General features: G+C 58.5%; 1 protein-coding gene across 2 annotated transcripts; it reads left to right on the forward strand.

Moving 5' to 3' along the window:
• Window positions 1-2,478: 2,478 nt before the first annotated feature.
• On the forward strand, window positions 2,479-15,261 carry SLC25A47 (solute carrier family 25 member 47). 2 transcript variants are annotated; one of them, XM_054530533.2, is made up of 6 exons: window positions 2,479-2,731; window positions 10,617-10,660; window positions 10,986-11,057; window positions 12,046-12,228; window positions 13,556-13,874; window positions 14,192-15,261. In XM_054530533.2, exons 5-6 carry the CDS (start codon window positions 13,667-13,669, stop codon window positions 14,470-14,472), a joined length of 489 nt encoding a protein of 162 aa, XP_054386508.1. In that variant the 5' UTR covers window positions 2,479-2,731; window positions 10,617-10,660; window positions 10,986-11,057; window positions 12,046-12,228; window positions 13,556-13,666; the 3' UTR covers window positions 14,473-15,261. The 2 variants fall into 2 exon arrangements, with proteins under 2 accessions (XP_054386508.1, XP_002825152.4); XM_002825106.6 differs by lacking the exon at window positions 2,479-2,731 and adding an exon at window positions 8,130-8,233.
• Window positions 15,262-18,545: the final 3,284 nt, after the last annotated feature.

The raw sequence follows: 18,545 nt of genomic DNA on the forward strand, positions 1-18,545 counted from the left end.
GGAGAGGGCCTCACTTTCCTCAGTCCAACCTCCCTGTGCCTTGGATCCAGGTGAGAACCCTGAGGTCCAGGACAAGTGGCCTTCTCAGCCCTTGCAGCCAGTGGACTCCAGGTCTGAGGACGCCTCCTGGTCAGGGCACAAAGGGCTGGAAAGCGGGGAGAAATGTGGGCAGCAGGAGGTGCTGCAAGAAGCGGCCCCCCAAAAGTCTTAGGGGTCTGGGGACTCTGAAGGGACAGAGCCAGGGTGTGGTGGGGGCTCAGGAACATCAGCAGCAGGGCCTGGCCTGACCTGCGTGGTCAGCCCTCTGACTTCACTTCTGCCTCTGATTACTAATACCTGTTAACCCTGCTGCAGCTGGCTGTTGTCCCTGTTCACAGATAGGGAAACCGAGGCACAGGAGTTAAGTCCATTGGCTACGGTGTCATCTGTGGCAGAGCTGGGCCTCAAATTCCAGGTCTTTTCTTGAACTTCTGGCCTCCCAAAGTGCTGGGATTACAGGCGTGAGCCAACACGCCCGGCCATTTTTTTTTTTTTTCCAGACAGAGTCTTGCTCTGTTGGCCAGGCTGGAGTACAGTGGCACCATCTCATCTCACTGCAACCTCGGTCTCCCAGGCTTAAGCAATTCTCCTGCCTTAGCCTCCCAAGTAGCTGGGATTACAGGCAGGTGCCACCACGCCCAGCTAATTTTTGTATTCTTAGTAGAGATGAGGTTTCACCATGTTGGCCAGGCTGGTCTGAAACTCCTGATCTCAGGTGATCCGCCTGCCTCAGCCTCCCAAAGTGGTGGGATTACAGGTGTGAGCCACTGTGCCCACCCTTTTCCTGAACTCTCATCGGCTGCTTCTGTCTGGGCTGTGGTGTCCTTATCGGTAACAGGAGCAGTGGCAGTGGGCCCAGGGGGTGGGGTTTGACACCTGTGATGAGCTCAGTGGGAAAGGTAGCATCTAGTGCCTCTTCCTGCAGGAGTGGGAGCTGGAGTTGGGAGGCAGCCCTACCTCTGCACCCTGTTTCCAGGGAGGGGAGGCAGCACAAATGCCCTGTGATAGGCTTTGTAGCTTGAAGGTCTGTCTCAGGGGCCGCACAGGCTCAGAGACCCCAGGCCCAGGGCCCTAGCTCTCAGGATTTCAGAGGGAGGCTAGAGTATCTGGGAGGACTGAGTGGGGGCTCATCCCGCTCCACACACCAATCTCACCCCAAAGGCACACCCACTCTCTTCCAGAGTGGGTGAGACTGCACCCACCCACTGCCTGGGGTCATGTGGTCTGCAGCAGCCAGCTGGGCATTGTATACACCCAAGCCGACACGGGCCAAGCCTGGAGCATATATAGGCTCTCATTTCCTGGGCACAGGGCTGGCTTGTTTCATTTTACTTGCTTATTTATTTCGGGGATCAAGGTCTCACTGTTGGCAGGCTGGAGTGCAGTGGTGTGATCATGGCTAGGGCCCTGGGCCTGGGGTGAGAAAATGCCTATATTTCTCAGAGATTTTGGGAGGCTGACGCAGGTGGATCACCCAAGGTCAGGAGTTCAAAACCAGCCTGGCCAACATGGTGAAACCCCATCTCCACTAAAAATACAAAAATTACCTGGGCATGTTGGCGGGCGCCTGTAATCCCAGCTACTCAGGAGGCTGAGGCAGAAGAATCGCTTGAAACCATAAGGCAGAGGTTGCAATGAGCCGAGATCATACCGCTGCACTCCAGCCTGGGCAACAAGAGAGAAACTCTCTCTCAAAAAAAAAAAAAAAGGCCGGGCGCGGTGGCTCACGCCTGGAATCCTAGCACTTTGGGAGGCCGAGGTGGGCGGATCACGAGGTCAGGAGTTTGGGACCATCCTGGCTAACACGGTGAAACCCCGTCTCTACTGAAAATACAAAAAATTAGCCGGGAGTGGTGGCGGGCGCCTGTAGTCCCAGCTACTCGGGAGGCTGAGGCATGAGAATCGCTTGAACCCAGGAGGTGGAGCTTGCAGTGAGCCGAGATCACGCCACTGCACTCCAGCCTGGGCGACAGAGCGAGACTCCGTCTCAAAAAAAAAAAAAAAAAATTAGCCGGGCATGACGGCGGGCGCCTGTAATCCCAGCTACTCAGGAGGCTGAGGCAGGAGAATCGCTTGAAACCGGAAGGCGGAGGTTGCAGTGAGCCCGAGATAGCACCACTGCACTCCAGCCTGGGCAACATATCGAGACTCTGTCTCAAAAAAAAGAGGAAAATAAAGGAAAGGAAAGGCTACTGCTGGCCGGATCGCTGCAGGCGGGTCCTCAGGCTGGGTGGTGAGACTTTCACTTTCCATACCGGCTCCATCAGTTCTGTGTGGGTTAAAAATCATCATAACCTGTAGTTATTCCTTTCGTTATGAAAATAAAAAGGTATTTTAGAATGTGTGGCCCAGCCAGCAGGGCCTGCAGGCTCCCTCCCGAAGCCCTCTGCGGCGCCTGGGTTGGTTGCTTGGGCAACGTCTGCCGCCCCCTAGGGGACAACGCAGCCTTGCCGCAAGGGCAGCCCGGGCCGCGCACAGCGTGGGCTCGGGCGCCGGTGGAGGAGGACTGCAGGCAGCCTGGATCTCCTAGCAGTCACCCTGCATCTCCTAGCAGTCACCCTGCCTGTCGGAGGGGCTGCCGGCTGGCTCCAGTGGACTCGCCCAGGCTCTGCCTCCTGCCGTCCGCGGAAGACCGCAGGTCCATCGCCTGCTGGAAAAATCAAGACCCCAGAGGTCACGCCACCAGCCCAGGGTAACAAAGCTGGTGGCGGAGCCCCGGGCCAGACCCTAGGCTGAGGGCTCCTCCCCTCGAACAGGCAGGAACGATGAGGCCTGGAAGGAGGCTGGGCAGGGCACAAACAGCTTCATTCCTGTTCACTGTTCTTTTACTCCTTTTTTTTTTTTTTTTTTTTCAATGAGACCTAGGCTGGAGTGCAGTGGCATGATCTCAGCTCACTGCAACCTCCGCCTCCTGGCTTCAAGCGATTCTCATGCCTCAGCCTCCTGAGTAGCTGAGATTACAGGCACCCGCCACCACGCCCAGCTAATTTTTGTATTTTTAGTAGAGATGGGGTTTCACCATGTTGGCTAGCCTGGTCTCAAACTCCTGACCTTGGCCGGGCGCGGTGGCTCACGCCTGTAATCCCAGCACTTTGGGAGGCCGAGGCGGGCGGATCACGAGGTCAGGAGATCGAGACTATCCTGGCTAACATGGTGAAACCCCGTCTCTACTAAAAATACAAAAAAAATTAGCCGGGCGTGGTAGCGGGTGCCTGTAGTCCCAGCTACTCGGGAGGCTGAGGCAGGAGAATGGCGTGAACCCAGGAGGCGGAGCTTGCAGTGAGCCGAGATCGTGCCACTGCAGTCCAGCCTGGGCGACAGTGAGACTCCGTCTCAAAAACAAAAACAAAGAAAAAAAAACTCCTGACCTTAGGTAATCCGCCCACCTCAGCCTCCCAAAGTGCTGGGATTATAGGTGTGACCCACCACCCCTGGCCCTTTTACTACTTTTTTAATTTTTTGAGATGGGGTCTCACTCGCGATGTTGCCCAGGCTGGAGTGCGGTGGCTATTCACAGGCACAATCCCACTACTGATCGGCACAGGAGTTTTGACTTGCTGCATTTCCAGCCTGGGCCGGTTCACCCATCCTTAAGCAACCTGGTGGTCTCCCACTCCTGGGAGGTCACTGTATGGATGCTGACTGTAGTGTATTGGACAATCAGCACAGCGGACTACAGCCCAGAACTCCCGGGCTCAAGTCGTCCTCCCACCCCAGACTCCTGAGTAGCTGGGACTACAGGCATGCGCCACCACACCCGGCTACTCCTTTTTATCACAGACTGTGACAAAGGCCATATACTCATCATCTTTCTCCCTTTCTTCCTTTCTTTTTTTGCCAGACAATGTTAAAGTAAATTTCAGCCATCGTGCCATTTCAGCACCGTGTACTTCTGTTTATATCTCTAAGAAATATAGGCATTTTCTCACAGAACTTTGGTGCCATTATTGTACCTAACAAGAATAATAATGATTGTTTAAAGTCATCTAATGCCACTGGGTGCGGTGGCTCATTCCTGTAATTCCAGCACTTTGGGAGGCTGAGATGGGTGGATCACTTGAGGTCAGGAGTTTGAGAGCAGCCTAGCCAACATGGTGAAACCCCATCTCTACCAGAAATACAACAAAATTAGCCGGGCATGGTGGCATGTGCCTGTAACCCCAGCTACTCAGGAGGCAACTCACTGCAACCTCCACCTGCTTGGTTCAAGGAGAATCGCTTGAACCCAGGAGATGGAGGTTGCAGTGAGCCAAGATTGCACCACTGTACTCCAGCCTGAGTGACAGAGCGAGACTCCATCTAAAACAATAAAAATTAAAAATAAAAAAGTAAATAAAGTGATCTAATGCCATTGGCTATCTCCAGCTGAGGACACCCAGGAGGGCAGGGCCTCCAGGTGCACACCTTCAGGGAGGAGAAGGTGCTCGGTGGAAAGGATGGATGGGGTGATGGGGGCAGGTGGGTGACATCCTCTTGAGGTCCCTTTGATCTTTAGGGCCCAGCACAGTGTGGGTGCTGAGGATGTGGACTGACTGACGGTCTGTCTCAGATTCTGCAACGCTGTCTCACCCCTTTCTTGTGGAGCCCCTGCCATCCTTCCATCCATCTGTCTTTCTGTCCATGCCCTTCATCGCTGTACCCCTTCATCCATCCACTCGTCCCTCCGTCCATCGTCCACTCATCCATCCGTCTGTGCAGCCTCCCTCCCATCCATCCATTTGTCCACCTGCCCATCCCTCCCGCCTCCATTTGTCTTCCATCCATCCATCCATCCATCTGCCCAGCCCTTCTCCATCCGTCCCTCCATCCCTCCGTCCATCCATCCATCCTTCCATCTGTTCACTGACTCATTTTCTCACATACTTATTTACGTGGCCTCCCCAGGGTGCCCGCCTGTTCTGGGTGCCATGGGTGTGGAGACAAACCCAGCACCACCCTGCCTGCCTGAAGCCCACAGCTGAGTGGGGAAATGTTTAGACTGCACGAAGCAGCCTAAATGGTGGGGTGGCCTGTTTTCTATTTCTGCCTCAGAGAAGAGGGTCAAGTTAGGGCATGTTTGTTCAGGAGACAAAGGGCAGGTAAAACTTGGCTGTGATGACTGAGAGAACATGCTTGTCTCAAATGTCACCTTCTGGGGCCTCCCTAACACCCCCTGCAAGTCTCTCTCTCCCCGACACCTTATTTCTCTCCTGGCACTTGCCGCCATTGGGGGTACTCTGTATTTTGGCTATTCATCTGTTGGCTGGCTGTGCTCCTCCCTGAACATAATTATGGTCCACCAGGGCAAGGGCTTTTTTTTTTTTTTTTTTTTTGAGACAGAGTCTCGCTCTGTCTCCCATGCTGGAGTGCAGTGGCCCAATCTCGGCTCACTGCAACCTCCGCCTCCCGGGTTCAAGCAATTCTCCTGCCTCAGCCTCCCAAGTAGCTGGGACTACAGGCGTCCACCACCACGCCCGGCTAATTTTTGTATTTTTAGTAGAGACGGGGTTTCACCATGTTGGCCAGGCTGGTCTCGAACTCCTGACCTTGTGATCTGCCCGCCTCAGCCTCCCAAAGTGCTAGAATTACAGGCATGAGCCACCGCGCCCAGCCCAGGGCAAAGGCTTTTATCTGTTGTGTTTACTGATGTGTTCCAGTGCCTAAAACTCGACAGGCAGCCTTAGTTTCATGAGTAGAGGGCTTGGGCAGGGCGGGCTGCTGTCCATGGGGTGATCACACGGCTGGGGCCGTGCAGATGGACAGTGGCGAAGGGATCTGAACGTGAATTTAAGAGGTTGACACACAGGACTGGGGACTCTGGATGTGGGATGGAGACAGAGAGGTGTCCAGGGCAATTCCTGGGCTTCTGGCTCAGGTGCTATGGGTGGGTGGCACTTGCTGCATTGGATGCTCTACAGGAAACATGGATCTGAATGGTCCCTGTTCTTTCAGTTAGACACAGTGCTTCAAACTCCCTCAGCACCCAAGGTACTGGCTTCTTGAGTGCAGCATCAGCAATCGAACCCAAGTCTCAGCTGTATTTGCCCTGCCCAGAACAAATCAGTCACCTCCTTCCTTCCAGACTCTATGCTTTTGTTAATTGCAGCCTTAGCATTTAGCTGGCCACTCTCACAGAGACACGCCCAGACCTTGCCCTGAGCAGTTGCAGATATGAGGCAGGTACTCTCTTCATTTCATGGATGCAGAAGTGGAGGCACAGAGTGGTCAGGGGGCTGGCCCATGGTCTCAGCCGTGAGTGGCAGAGCTGGGCTTTAAAGTCAGGCAGCCAGCTTCTAACCAGATGCTAAGCTTCATCCCCTTGAGGGCCAGGACTAGCATTGGGACTGGCCTTGGATGGGCCACTTCCTGCCCTTTGCCCTCTGCCGTGGCAGCTGGCACTGCTCATCCTGTGTCTCCCACTTGCCTATAAATAGCCGGGCTGGCAGGGGGGCTGTCCCTCCATCAGCTCTCAGCCTGCTCAAGGTCAGCCTGCAGGTCCGGCCATTAGAGGACAGGAAAACAGGTAGACAAACAGCCTCCTGGCCCTGCCACCTGTCCCAAGGGCCACCCAGATGGGCTGCCTGGGACTCATGCGTCAACACCTGCCCCTCCCCTATCCTGCTGGCATTCCAGTCTGTGGGGCATTCATTTAGATTCTGTTGCTCAGCAGCTGTGTGGCCGAGGTACCTGCACAGCCTCCCTGAGCCTTGGTGTCTCCTGTGGGGATCTCACAGGCCTGCAGTGCAGGTCACATGGGGCATGCACTGAGTCCCCTTGAGAGCCCTCTGGGTCCTCCCCAGGCAGGCCCTGGATATCCCAGAGGGTGGGTTGTATGAGAGCGTCTGAGGATCACATCCAGCCCTGCCGCCCTCGTGGCCTTGGACAAGCCCCCTTTCTGGGCCTCAACGGCCCCATCTGTGAAATGGGGAGCACTAACACTGCGCTGTCTCCCTCCCGGGGCGATGAGGAGGATCCTAGAGCCTGAGAGTGAGGGGAGCTTGGCGAACTGTAAGGTGGGGTGCATGGGCGAGGAGGTCCCTGTTTTTACAGTGCCCAGCAGACAGAAGTAGCGTCTTAGTGGAGAGGTCTCCCCTTCAGGAGGGCCCCAGCCAGCTGGTTCAGAGGCTGAATCGGCAGCCTCTGTCCCTGGTTCATGTGGGCAGGGGGACTTGGTGGAGGCAGCCCTGGCCTTGGCCTCTGGGTCTGGGGAGACGCATTCCCATGGAGCAGACAGCAGGGAACCGGGGCAGCAGGAAGGGGCGAGAGCAGATGGTGGGTGCTGTTCCTGGGTCCCATGGAGCAGACAGCAGGGAACCGGGGCAACGGGAAGGGCGAGAGCAGATGGTGGGTGCTGTTCCTGGGTCCCATGGAGCAGACAGCGGGGAACCGGGGCAACGGGAAGGGCGAGAGCAGATGGTGGGTGCTGTTCCTGGGTCCCGTGGAGCAGACAGCGGGGAACCGGGGCAACGGGAAGGGCGAGAGCAGATGGTGGGTGCTGTTCCTGGGTCCCGTGGAGCAGACAGTAGGGAACCGGGGCAACGGGAAGGGTGAGAGCAGATGGTGCGTGATGTTCCTGGGTTTGGGGCTGTCCTCGCCAGCCCCTCCCTCCCTGCCAACTGGAGCACCTTGAGGACAGGGACTGGCTCTCATTTGCCTGATTGTAGCGTCAGCAAAGGAAGTGTTTGTTGAGCGAATAAGTGAGGCAGCTTTGCAGGTTTCCCGGGCAGGGGTCCTGAGCAAATCCAGGGGAGTCAGGAAAGCCCAGGGGATACAGTGAAGGCCCGAGCTTGGACCTGGAGGGCGGGAGCTGTCACAGCCCCATCTCTGGACCTCCCCAGGAGGTGTTTGGATGTGGTGGGGCAGTGCCCATGCTCTCTGGACCTCCCCAGGAGGTGTTTGGATGTGGTGGGGCAGTGCCCCTGCTCTCTGGTGCCTGCCACCTCCCTTGCTCTCTTCTGTGTTTTCCTGACACCTGGGTCCCAAGGGCACTGGGACAAGGGTCCCGGGGGCAGGGAGGGAGTCCAGCTGTGTGCCGCGTGGCCTCAGCAGGCTCTGCTTCCGGTCCCTTCCCCTGCCGCAGGTATTTAAGGTCTGAGAGGGGCCAGCTGGGAGCTGTTGAGGCCACCCTGGTGGCACCAGAGCCCTCTCAGGCAGGCAGACCCAGGGCCTCCCTGCCACACCTTGTTCATGGATTTTGTCGCTGGAGCCATCGGAGGTAACAGACAGGATGGTGGGCTGTGCAGACACTGCTGCTCCTGGGGGTAGCAGGAGGAGCTGAGGTCCAGGAAGGTGCTGGGCAGCAGGGGGTGCTTTGAGAAGCCCCTCACTCCCCAGGATCTGCCAGGAGCTGGTGTGGGCCATGGGTGCCAGGAGCAGAGAGCAGGTTCCTGGGAGGCTAAGGCTGGGTGAGGGGTGCTGCAGGGCCTGGGGGGCTGCACTGGCCTGGGAGGCTCAGACAGGAGGCTTAGGGCAGGCTGGGGATGGGGCTGTGGTCCAGGCATGGGGGCTGCTCGGGAGGCAGAGTCAGGGAGGCTGGGAGTCCTTGGTATGGGGAGGGGTGATTGAGTCACTGGAAGGGAAAGAAGACCCCAAGTGAGGATCGAGAGGGCGGGGAGATGGGTAGGGAAGATGGGGCCTGGTCCTGCAGCAGGGACTGGAAGGGGCGGGCAGAGGACGGTAAGGGGCCTGGCGAGCTGGCTCTACCTGCCCCGCTGGGTATGTGCACCTGGCTAGGCCTCCAGAACCTGCTTCTTAGGCCAGACTCTGCTGGAGAAACCGTTCTCCCTCCCGGGGAAGGACTCCTGGTGAAAGACTGATTCAGGGAGATAACCAGGCCCTGGGACACGGGCTCAGCTCCATCCTGTGGGCTGTGGGGGCTGTTTTGAGTGGGCACCCCTGGCCTTGCTGGTCTTGTGAAACATCAGTGGGTGGCGTCAGTACTTCTGGGAACAGCATGGGGGTTGGGAGAGCGGCCCAGCTCTGGCCCTGGGAGAAGGCAGGGTACCTGCCCCATTAACAGGCTTTTACTTTTTTTTTTTTTTTTTCTTTGAGATGGAGTCTTGTTCTGTCGCCTAGGCTGAAATGCACTGGCGTGATCTTGGCTCACTGAAACCTCTGCCTCCTGGGTTCAAGTGATTCTCCTGCCTCAGCCGCCCAAGTAGCTGGGACTACAGACATGCACCACCATGTTTGGCTAATTTTTGGGTTTTTAGTAGAGGCAGGGTTTTACCATGTTGGTCAGGCTGGTCTCAAACTCCTGACCTCAAGTGATCCGCCCGCCTCAGCATCCCAAAGTGCTGGGATTACAGGCGTGAGCCACTGCTCCCGGCCTCCATTAGCAGGCTTTCTCAGCCCCAGCTAGGTGCCAGCCTGGGGCCAGCCGCTCCCTTCCTCAGGGAATCTACTGGACTTGCCTGACGTCACACAGCTGGAAAGGTCTCCTGAGTCTGGCATCTTTCCTCCGGAGCCATGAGGAGGCCTAGGTAAAGGGCTCTCACTCTGTGCCTGGCCCTGGGTCACGGGGTGTCAGCCCTGGGCTGTGTCCTTGGAGAACTCCAGTTCTGGAGGTGGCGGTGGCATACAACAGCAGCGAGGCCATATGACAAGGGCTGTGCTCAACATGTTCCAGGCACAGAGGCAGCCCAGAGTACAGAGGCCAGAGAGGGCTCCAGAGAGGAGGTAGTGTTGTGGCAGGGCTCTGATGGATGAGTAGGAGTCTGGTGAGGTGTGTGAGGTGTATGGGAGAGTTAAGAAGGGTCATTCTCTCCAAGCCACTTGGTCTTTTGCCTTACTTCATTTATTCACTTCATTCTTTCATCCCACATATCTGCTGAGTCCTGGGCTACAGTGAATAGGGTACAGTCCCCATGTGCCTATTGTCTTCCATTGGCCTTTACCACTGCCCCTCAGTGGAGAGAATGGTCCCCCCAGGGACCAGCCTGTTTCCTCTCTGACTTCCCTGTGGCAGTGCTGGGGCTTGGATGTTGACCCTGGCACCCGAGGCCTCTCTGCAAGGTGTGGACTCCTGGCCCTCTCTCTTCCACACACACTTGTGGTTCCAGGAAGTCCTGGCTCTTCACAAACCCCGGTGTGGGCTTCGGCTTCCCTTCTCCTGGCCTTTGCCCAGGATGTGCTTCCCACCCCTTCCACCCACACAGCCGAAACACAGTTACCGCCTGGCTCACAGGCAAACCCTCCATGGACTGACGGCTTGAGGGCAAGGTCTGCCTGGCTCAGAGACAGGGCCCAGCTAGGGTCGGATCAGACATTCTCTCAGAGCATGACGCCCGTGGGAAGGCCGGGGCATGTCGGCATGTCTTTGGCCCAAGGCAGCGAGGACGAGGCAGTCCTGGGCCAGGACTCAGGGAAGGGGAACTCGCTTGCAAAGGGCAGAAGTCACTCGGAGGCTCAGTTTCCTCATCTATAAAACGGGGGTGCCCTCGGGATTGATGAGACCTGGTGCAGACCAGAAGGGCCAAATGTGGGTCTGCCCTTGGGGGAGCCCAGTCAGCGTGCACCCTGCTTCTTCTTCCCTGCAATGGGGTTGAACTGCTCGCCGGCCCCACTCTCCTCACTGTGGGCCTCTTCTTTCCTTGCAGGCGTCTGCGGTGTTGCTGTGGGCTACCCCCTGGACACGGTGAAGGTGCGGCAATAGCCAGCCCCACAACCATCCTAAGGCCCCTGCACCTGTCCATGGCCAGAAGACTTTCTAGAATGCTAAACAGACCCACCCTTTTCTTGCTCAAATGCCTTCAATGGCTCCCCATAGCCCCTGGGACTATGTCAGTCCCACTTTCTCACCCCTGCGCCCCAGGTTTCTCGTCTAACACAAGGCTCCCTGTCCCTGCTGTGCCCACAGTCCAGCATGGCTGGGACAATCAAGAGGGTGACTCTGCCCCTTCCCCAGGGCCTGCTGGCCTTGCCCTAGGCCTGGAGCCGCTCCTGCCTGAAGCCCACTTCTCTTGCAGGTCAGGATCCAGACGGAGCCGAAGTATACAGGCATCTGGCACTGCGTCCGGGATACGTATCACCGAGAGCGCGTAGGTCTGGGGCCAGGGGCTGGGTAGGGAGACAGGGAGGGGATGCTGGGCCTGCCTCCGCTGCCTAGCAGGTGATGCCGGGCCTCCTGCTGGGTCTCTGCTCTCTCACCTTCCACGTGGGAATAGTTCTGCCAATCTCATGGGTTCCTCTGAGGACTGGAGCCAGGACATCTGGCAGCTAGAGGGGCCTCAGAAGGAGGTTCCCACCTCCAGCAGAGGGTCTAGAGGTAGCGTTCAGGCCTTTGAAAGTTGGAGGAGGGACCCATGCACTGCATTTCTGTCTCCTCCAGACCGGGCACCCCTTGAAGGCAGTATTGGGTGGAGTCTTTAGGGTCTAGCTCAGAGACCTGTCTGGAGCAGGACTTGGCGACATTCTCCTATGTGGACTTGGGGCTTGGTGCAGGCCAGGGGCTAGCTTGTGAAAGCAGCAGCGGCAGAACATGCCGTTACTAGTTCATTGTCAGGCCAGGCGTGGTGGCTCACGCCTGTAATCCCAGCACTTTGGGAGGCCGACGCAGGCGGATCACCTGTGGTCAGGAGTTCGAGACCAGCCTTGCCAACATGGTGAAACCCCGTCTCTACTAAAAATACAAAAATTAGCTGGAGGTGGTGGCAGGCGGCTGTAATCACAGCTGTTCAGGAGGCTGAGGCAGGAGAATCGCTTGAACCTGGGATGCGGAGGTTGCAGTGAGCTAAGATCGTGCCACTGTACTCCAGCCTGGGCAAAAGAGCGAGAGAGTCTATCTCCAAAAAAAAAAAAAAAAGTTCATCGTCATCAAGCAGCTGCGCTGGGTTGGGCCTGGTCTTCTGGCTGTTCAGGTCCCCCCTTGTGACCTCCATCTTACAGCAGAGGAAACTGAGGCCCTGAGGCCGTGAACGACCTTCCCGAGGTCGGACAGCAGAGTGCGGAGCAGGGCTGAGTGTGGGCTCCCTCGGGTGGCTCCTCCTCCTGGCGGGGCCCTGGCCTGACCTGGATCCTGTCTGCTAGGTGTGGGGCTTCTACCGGGGCCTCTCGCTGCCCGTGTGCACGGTGTCCCTGGTATCTTCCGTGTCTTTTGGCACCTACCGCCACTGCCTGGCGCACATCTGCCGGCTCCGGTACGGCAGCCCTGACGCCAAGCCTGCCAAGGCCGACATCACGCTCTCGGGATGCGCCTCCGGCCTCGTCCGCGTGAGTAGGGGCAGCCAGGGTGGGGAAGGCCCAAGAGACACTGCGGGGTCTGAGAGGTTATCCACCCTGGCAGGTGGGGAAACTGAGGCTAGATGAGGGCAGACACTGGAGGCCATGCATGGAGCCAGGGGCTGTGGGAGAAGAACTCGCATCCAACCTAGGTGGGGGTCGCTGCTGTCCTGCCCAGCATGGCCACCTCGGGAAGGGGGCTGTGACCAAAGGGACTCTCCCTGTCACAGTCAGAAGGTCACCTAGAAGCCACCATGGGGAGCTGAATAGGCAGGTCCCGGGTACTCATGGCTCCAGGCACGGAGATGCCTGAACATAGTCGGCCATTGCTGGATGCGGGCATTTCTCCATCCTCAACTGTGCATGGAGCACCTGCAGTGCCCGCCTGCCCTCAGGGAGCCCTCACTCCCGCAGGGGAGGCAGACTTCTGCACTTGGTGACAGCATGGAGCCAGCTGGAGCAGCCCAGCGGCTGAAGGCCTGGCCCAGGGGTCCAGATCACCAGGCCCAGCTCTCAGCTCTGATTCTCATGAGCTGAGCAACCTTGGGCAACCAAGGGAGACTCTTGGAGCTTCTGTCTCTCCGTCTGTAAGAGACATGATGAGAATTTAGTGAAATCATGAGTGTAAAGCCCCCAGCGCACATATGTGGAGTCTGACATGAATGAGTACCCACAAAGTGGCAGCCAGTATGTCTAGTGATTTTTTTTTTTTTTTTTTTTTTTTGAGACAGAGTCTTGCTCGGTTGCCCAGGCCAGAGTTTAGTGGCACCATCTCCGCTCACTACAACCTCTGTGTCCCGGGTTCAAGCAATTCTCCTGCCTCAGCCTCCTCAGTAGCTGGGACTACAGGTGCGTGCCACCAAGCCCGGCTAATTTTTGTATTTTTAGTAGAGACGGGGTTTCACCCATATTGGCCAGGCTGGTCTCAAACTCCTGATCTCGTGATCTGCCTGCCTTGACCTCCCAAAGTGCTGGGATTACAGGCATGAGCCGCTGCGCCTGGCCATGATATTATTTTATTGCTGATGTTATTAAATACGTTCTTGAACCTAGGTCACGGACATTTTCTTACACGTCCCAGGAGAAGCCTGGCAGGCCGTCCTGGGAGAGATGTGGCTGCCGAGGAAGCATGGGCTTTGGCATTGGGTGGGCAGAGCTGGCTTTGGGCCCCGTGGCCCCCCAGCCCTGGGCCAGCCTGCAGGGTCTCGGGGTCCAGACTCCTGAGGTCACCGTGGGCAACATGAGGCCGGTGGGAGGCCAGGTCCAGGCTGTGGGCAGAGCCACAGGTGGCTGACCCCTGCCTCCTTCTCTGCTCCAGGTGTTCCTGACGTCGCCCACTGAGGTGGCCAAAGTCCGCCTGCAGACGCAGACACAGGCGCAGAAGCAGCAGCGGCGGCTCTCGGCCTCGGGGCTGTCGGCTGTGCCCCCCATGTGTCCTGCGCTCCCAGCCTGCCCAGAGCCCAAGTACCGCGGGCCACTGCACTGCCTGGCCACGGTAGCCCGTGAGGAGGGGCTGCGCGGCCTCTACAAGGGCAGCTCGGCCCTGCTCTTACGGGACGGCCACTCCTTTGCCACCTACTTCCTTTCCTACGCCGTCCTCTGCGAGTGGCTCAGCCCCGCTGGCCACAGCCAGCCAGGTGAGCAGGGGCTGGAACCTGGCAGGGAGGGCAGCCCAGAAGGATGAGGCCAAGGTGAGGTTGTGCTGCCTGCCAGTACCCGAGTGGGGGCTTGAACTTGGCCTCCTGCCTCCCAGAGTGGGCTCCTCAGTTCTCCCAACACCAAGAGTCAGGACAGACTTGCTGTGTCACAGAGTCAGCGTGTGGTCGTGGACAAGTCCCGTTCCCCTCTCCCAAGCCAGTTGCAAATGAGGATGGGCTGGAAGAGTGAGTCCAGGGCGCACTGCCCTGGGCGCCCCGATCAGGCTCCCAGTCAAGGCACTGTGGTCTCTCTGCAGATGTCCTGGGCGTGCTGGTGGCCGGGGGCTGTGCGGGAGTCCTGGCCTGGGCTGTGGCCACCCCCATGGACGTGATCAAGTCGAGACTGCAGGCAGACGGGCAGGGCCAGAGGCGCTACCGGGGTCTCCTGCACTGTATGGTGACCAGCGTGCAAGAGGAGGGACCCCGGGTCCTTTTCAAGGGGCTGGTGCTCAATTGCTGCCGCGCCTTCCCTGTCAACATGGTGGTCTTTGTCGCCTATGAGGCAGTGCTGAGGCTCACCCGGGGTCTGCTCACATAGCTGGTCCCCATGCCCAGTGGCCCACCCACCAGCAGCTGCTGGAGGTTGTAGTGGCTGGAGGAGGCAAGGGGTAGTGTGGCTGGGTTCGGGACCCCACAGGGCCGTCGCCCAGGAAAACGAGGAGCCTCCCTGCAGTGCGTCGGCCAAGGCCTGAGCTCGCCCTGCCCAGCTACTGACCTCAGGTCGAGGGGCCCGCCAGCCATCAGCCAGGGTTGGCCTGGGGTGGCAGGAGCCAGGGAGAAGTGGGCATCTTTGATGAGAGCATGAGTCGCATGGAGTCAGTTGTTCATCCCAGCTTCCCCATGGCCCCCGCCTCCCATGTCTTTGAAGCACCCCTCCAGGGAGTCAGGTGTGCGCTCAGCCACTCTCTGCCCCATTCCTAGACCCTCGCCCCCACCGCTGTTCCTGTGTCTTCACAAGCTGTCCCTTACCAGCAGGGGCTTCCCACAGGCTGGGGGCCTCGGGGCGGGGAGCAGGAGCTGGGCTGGCACCACGACTGAGGGCTCCCGGCCTGGCTTCTTCCCCACAGCAGGCTGCTCCGAGGGGGTGCTGCTGGGACTGCCATGCCCACCTGGCAGGGGCCCGGGGTGGCCGTCCTCGCCTGGTTAGGGAATTTGGGGTGAGGTTCCTCAGGAGCCCTCACTCTGCCTGTGGACGCTGCACCTGCCACTTAAAGACCCCAAAGACTCTGTTGGGAACTGTTGTCAATAAAGTGTTTCTGAGGATGTTCAGGGCTGTGGCTCCATGGCCGTGGGCTGACCGTTCCCTGCCCCCAGCAGCTCTGCACCCTGTAAGGCCTGCCCACCCGTCCTGGGAGGTGCAGGGCTGTGGCCCTGTCTTGTTCCCTTCCTGCTGGATGAGCCCTCGAAAACTGAGCTGCCGGTGCTCCCACTGTGCAGATGGCCACACTGAAACCCCGCCTGGCACTCTGGCGGGCTCCACCCTCTCGGCCTTCCGGGCTGTGGGGCCTAGCCTATGGCGCTGAGTCCTGCTGCAGGGGGCTGTTTAGCAGGGTACTTACTGTTCTCACCAGCCCATCCCAAACCCACCCGCTTTCTGAGTGAAAGCTGGTTCCAGCCAGGCCCTCCCACCTGCCCTGAATGTGAGTTCCCCCTTCAGAGGGGGCTGCCCGTGGGAGGGTGCCGGGCACCTTGCACAGCTCACCACAGCCGCCTGACAGCTCCAAGAGGGAGGGGGCCTTGCCTGCAGTCACGCGACAGGGAGGGGTGGGTGGACTGCAGCCGATGCCTCTGAGGCTCCAGCACCCCCCTCCTGGCATCACGTGGCTTCCAATGATGGGGGCTATCAGGGGCTAGGGTTGGCGGGTCCAGCGTGAAGCCACCGGGTCTCCATCACAGCAGCCCTCTGGCAGGGCCGGAGGCCACCTGCATTGACTATATTCACTCATGGACACCGACCTTGACTGTCTGTGGACTGAATGCTGTCCTGTGTTCTGCCGAACAAAATTCTTCTGCTCCCAGAGTAAGGGGTGGAACCCCTCTTGTTACACCAGTCCCCATATGTGTGGTGCTGTGGGCACCTGACCTTATGCCCTGTGCCCTCTGCCAGGAACACCCTCCCACTGCTCTGCCTGGCTGGCTCCACACCCCAGGCGCCACCTCCTCCAGGAAGCTCTCCCTGCCTGACCAGTGGGCTGCTCCCAAGCAGCTCTTGCTCTGCTCCCTTGGGGACCTGGTTGGGTGTGTGGTCACTCATCTGCCTCTCCCCAGCCACAAGAGCCTGCGGGCTGCGCAAGGACTCCATCTAGCTCCAGGGCTGCTGCACAATAGCGGGTGTGGGATGAATGAGCGAGTGAATGAATGAATGAATGAATGAATGAATAAGTCCTGCAGTAGATTCCGGGAAGTGTGTCCAGCTTAGGAGTTGCAGAGGCTGAGATGTTGTGGCCAAATGCTGGGAAAGGGCAGGCGCTAACAGGTTTCCATGGTTCATCAAACACTGACCCCGGGACCATTTTTGTTGAGAAGACCCCACCTGTTCGGCCTTGGCAGGAGGGTTCCTGGCAGCACTCCTGGCCCGGCTCTGGCAGTGGCTGCACTCTGGGAGGTGGGGGCCTTTGGCTCTCCTTGAGCCCGTGTCACTGAGCAGCTGGCTCTGCGTGTCACTGGGGAGGGGTTTGCAGGAAAGGCCTCTGTCCTGTTTTTTTTTTTTTTGAGACGGAGTCTCGCTGTGTCGCCCAGGCTGGAGTGCAGTGGCGTGATCTCGGCTTGGCTCACTGCAAGCTCCGCCTCCCGGGTTCACGCCATTCTCCTGTCTCAGCCTCCCAAGTAGCTGGGACTACAGGTGCCCACCACCACGCCCGGCTCATTTCTTTTAGACGGGGTTTCACCGTGTTAGCCAGGATGGTCTCGATCTCCTGACCTCGTGATCTGCCCACCTCGGCCTCCCAAAGTGCTGGGATTATAGGTGTGAGCCACCACGTCTGGCTGTCCTCACTGTCTTTACAACCTCTATGGTAATGACCAGAGAGTCCTGGGCCTCAAGGCCCAGCCAGTGTGACCCTGGGGAGGGCACATCTGCTGGTGCTGCAGGCGGGCACTGGGGGCCAGAGGCAGGCCTGTTGCTTGCCGAGTGCCGTCCTGGAGCAACGAGCTGTTCCACAGCCACCCGTGTGCTCAGCCACCCTCCTTCCTGTCCCTGCTTCCCCACCCAGTGCTGTTTTGTGTGCTTCTCAGGCACCATCTCCTTTCAGGCAGGCTCAGCTGGTCTCTCCTCCAGGCTGGGGGCCACGGGGCAGAGAGACTGAGCTGGGTTGGCCCCACATCTGTCTGACAAGTGGACATTACCAGCCAGAGCAGGAGTGCTCTTCCGGCAGAGCCTATAGCACCACGGTGGTGCAGGCACCCGGCCTCATGCCTCATCCCCAAACACCCATGGGGCCACTGCAACCTGTCCATCCTAATCCAGACATGCCCCTGTCTTTCAGGGAACATTTCTCTCAGAAACCACTGGTTTTTAGCAAAATGGGGGAGGCTTGGGAGACGTGTGGCTCCCCTGTGTCCTGACCAGCAGTGGCCTTGGGCAAGTCACCTGAGTATTGGACCCAGGTCCAAGCCTCCTAAGACCCTAAACAGGAGGCATCACTGCTTTTTACAGGGGAGGAGATGGAGGTCCTGGGAGGTTAAGTGACCCGGCCAGTCACACAGCCGGTGAGGGGAGAAGCTGGTCAGTGTTGGCTCACTCCTCCATGGGGCCAGGGTCTCACCAGGGCCCTGCCAATAGATGCCGTGGCTGGGTGGACAATGACAGCAGCAGCTGTCACTGACTTCACTTGTCACCCCTCACTGCACTTGCGTCACAGGTGCAGTAGAGCTACAAGGAATCATATTAGTTGCCCAAGGCAACAGGCTAGTGAGCTACGTGGCCTCTGTGGGTGGCTCACCCCCACTGACCATAGCCAGCCAGGTGAGCAGGGGAGGGCAGGGGTGGGGCCCAGTCCAGCAGGAGTCGAGACCAGGAGAGGAGCCTAGGTGAGGTCATGGTGCACATGGGTACCTGAGTGGGACTCGAGCCCAGGCCTCCAGCCTCCAGGGTGGGAACCTTAGTTCCCTCATTTGTAAAATGGTCCCTCTGTATGTGTGTGGAGAGCACCAAGAGTCGGGACAGACTTGCTGTATCAGAGTCACCCTATGGCCTTGGACAAGTCATGTTCTCCTCTCCTAAGCCTCAGTTTCCCCACTTGCAAAATGAGGGTGGGCCGGTAGAATGAGCCCAGGGCTCCCTTGCAGCTCGGCGTCTGCCCTGGGCCTCATGTGAATGGGGCCCGGCCTGGCTCCCAGTCACTACACAGCACCACCAAGCACCCCACGGCCAGCCCCTCCTCTGAAAAGCGAGGACAACTTCTGCTCGCATTCTCCATCAGCTGCTGGACATGAGAAATGTGTGAGAAGGAGCCCGCACCAGGATGCTGCTAAGGGCTCTCCCAGCACAAGCCCATTCCTGGGAGCTGTGGCACAACACCATGGGGTTCCTGGGACTGTGCGCTTTCATCCCCAAATTTTGACTCCAGCAGACTCAAGGTCATCCACAGAAGGGTGAGGGGAGGGGTCTCT

This window comes from Pongo abelii, chromosome 15, assembly GCF_028885655.2.
Source record: "Pongo abelii isolate AG06213 chromosome 15, NHGRI_mPonAbe1-v2.0_pri, whole genome shotgun sequence".
Lineage (NCBI taxonomy): Eukaryota > Metazoa > Chordata > Mammalia > Primates > Hominidae > Pongo > Pongo abelii.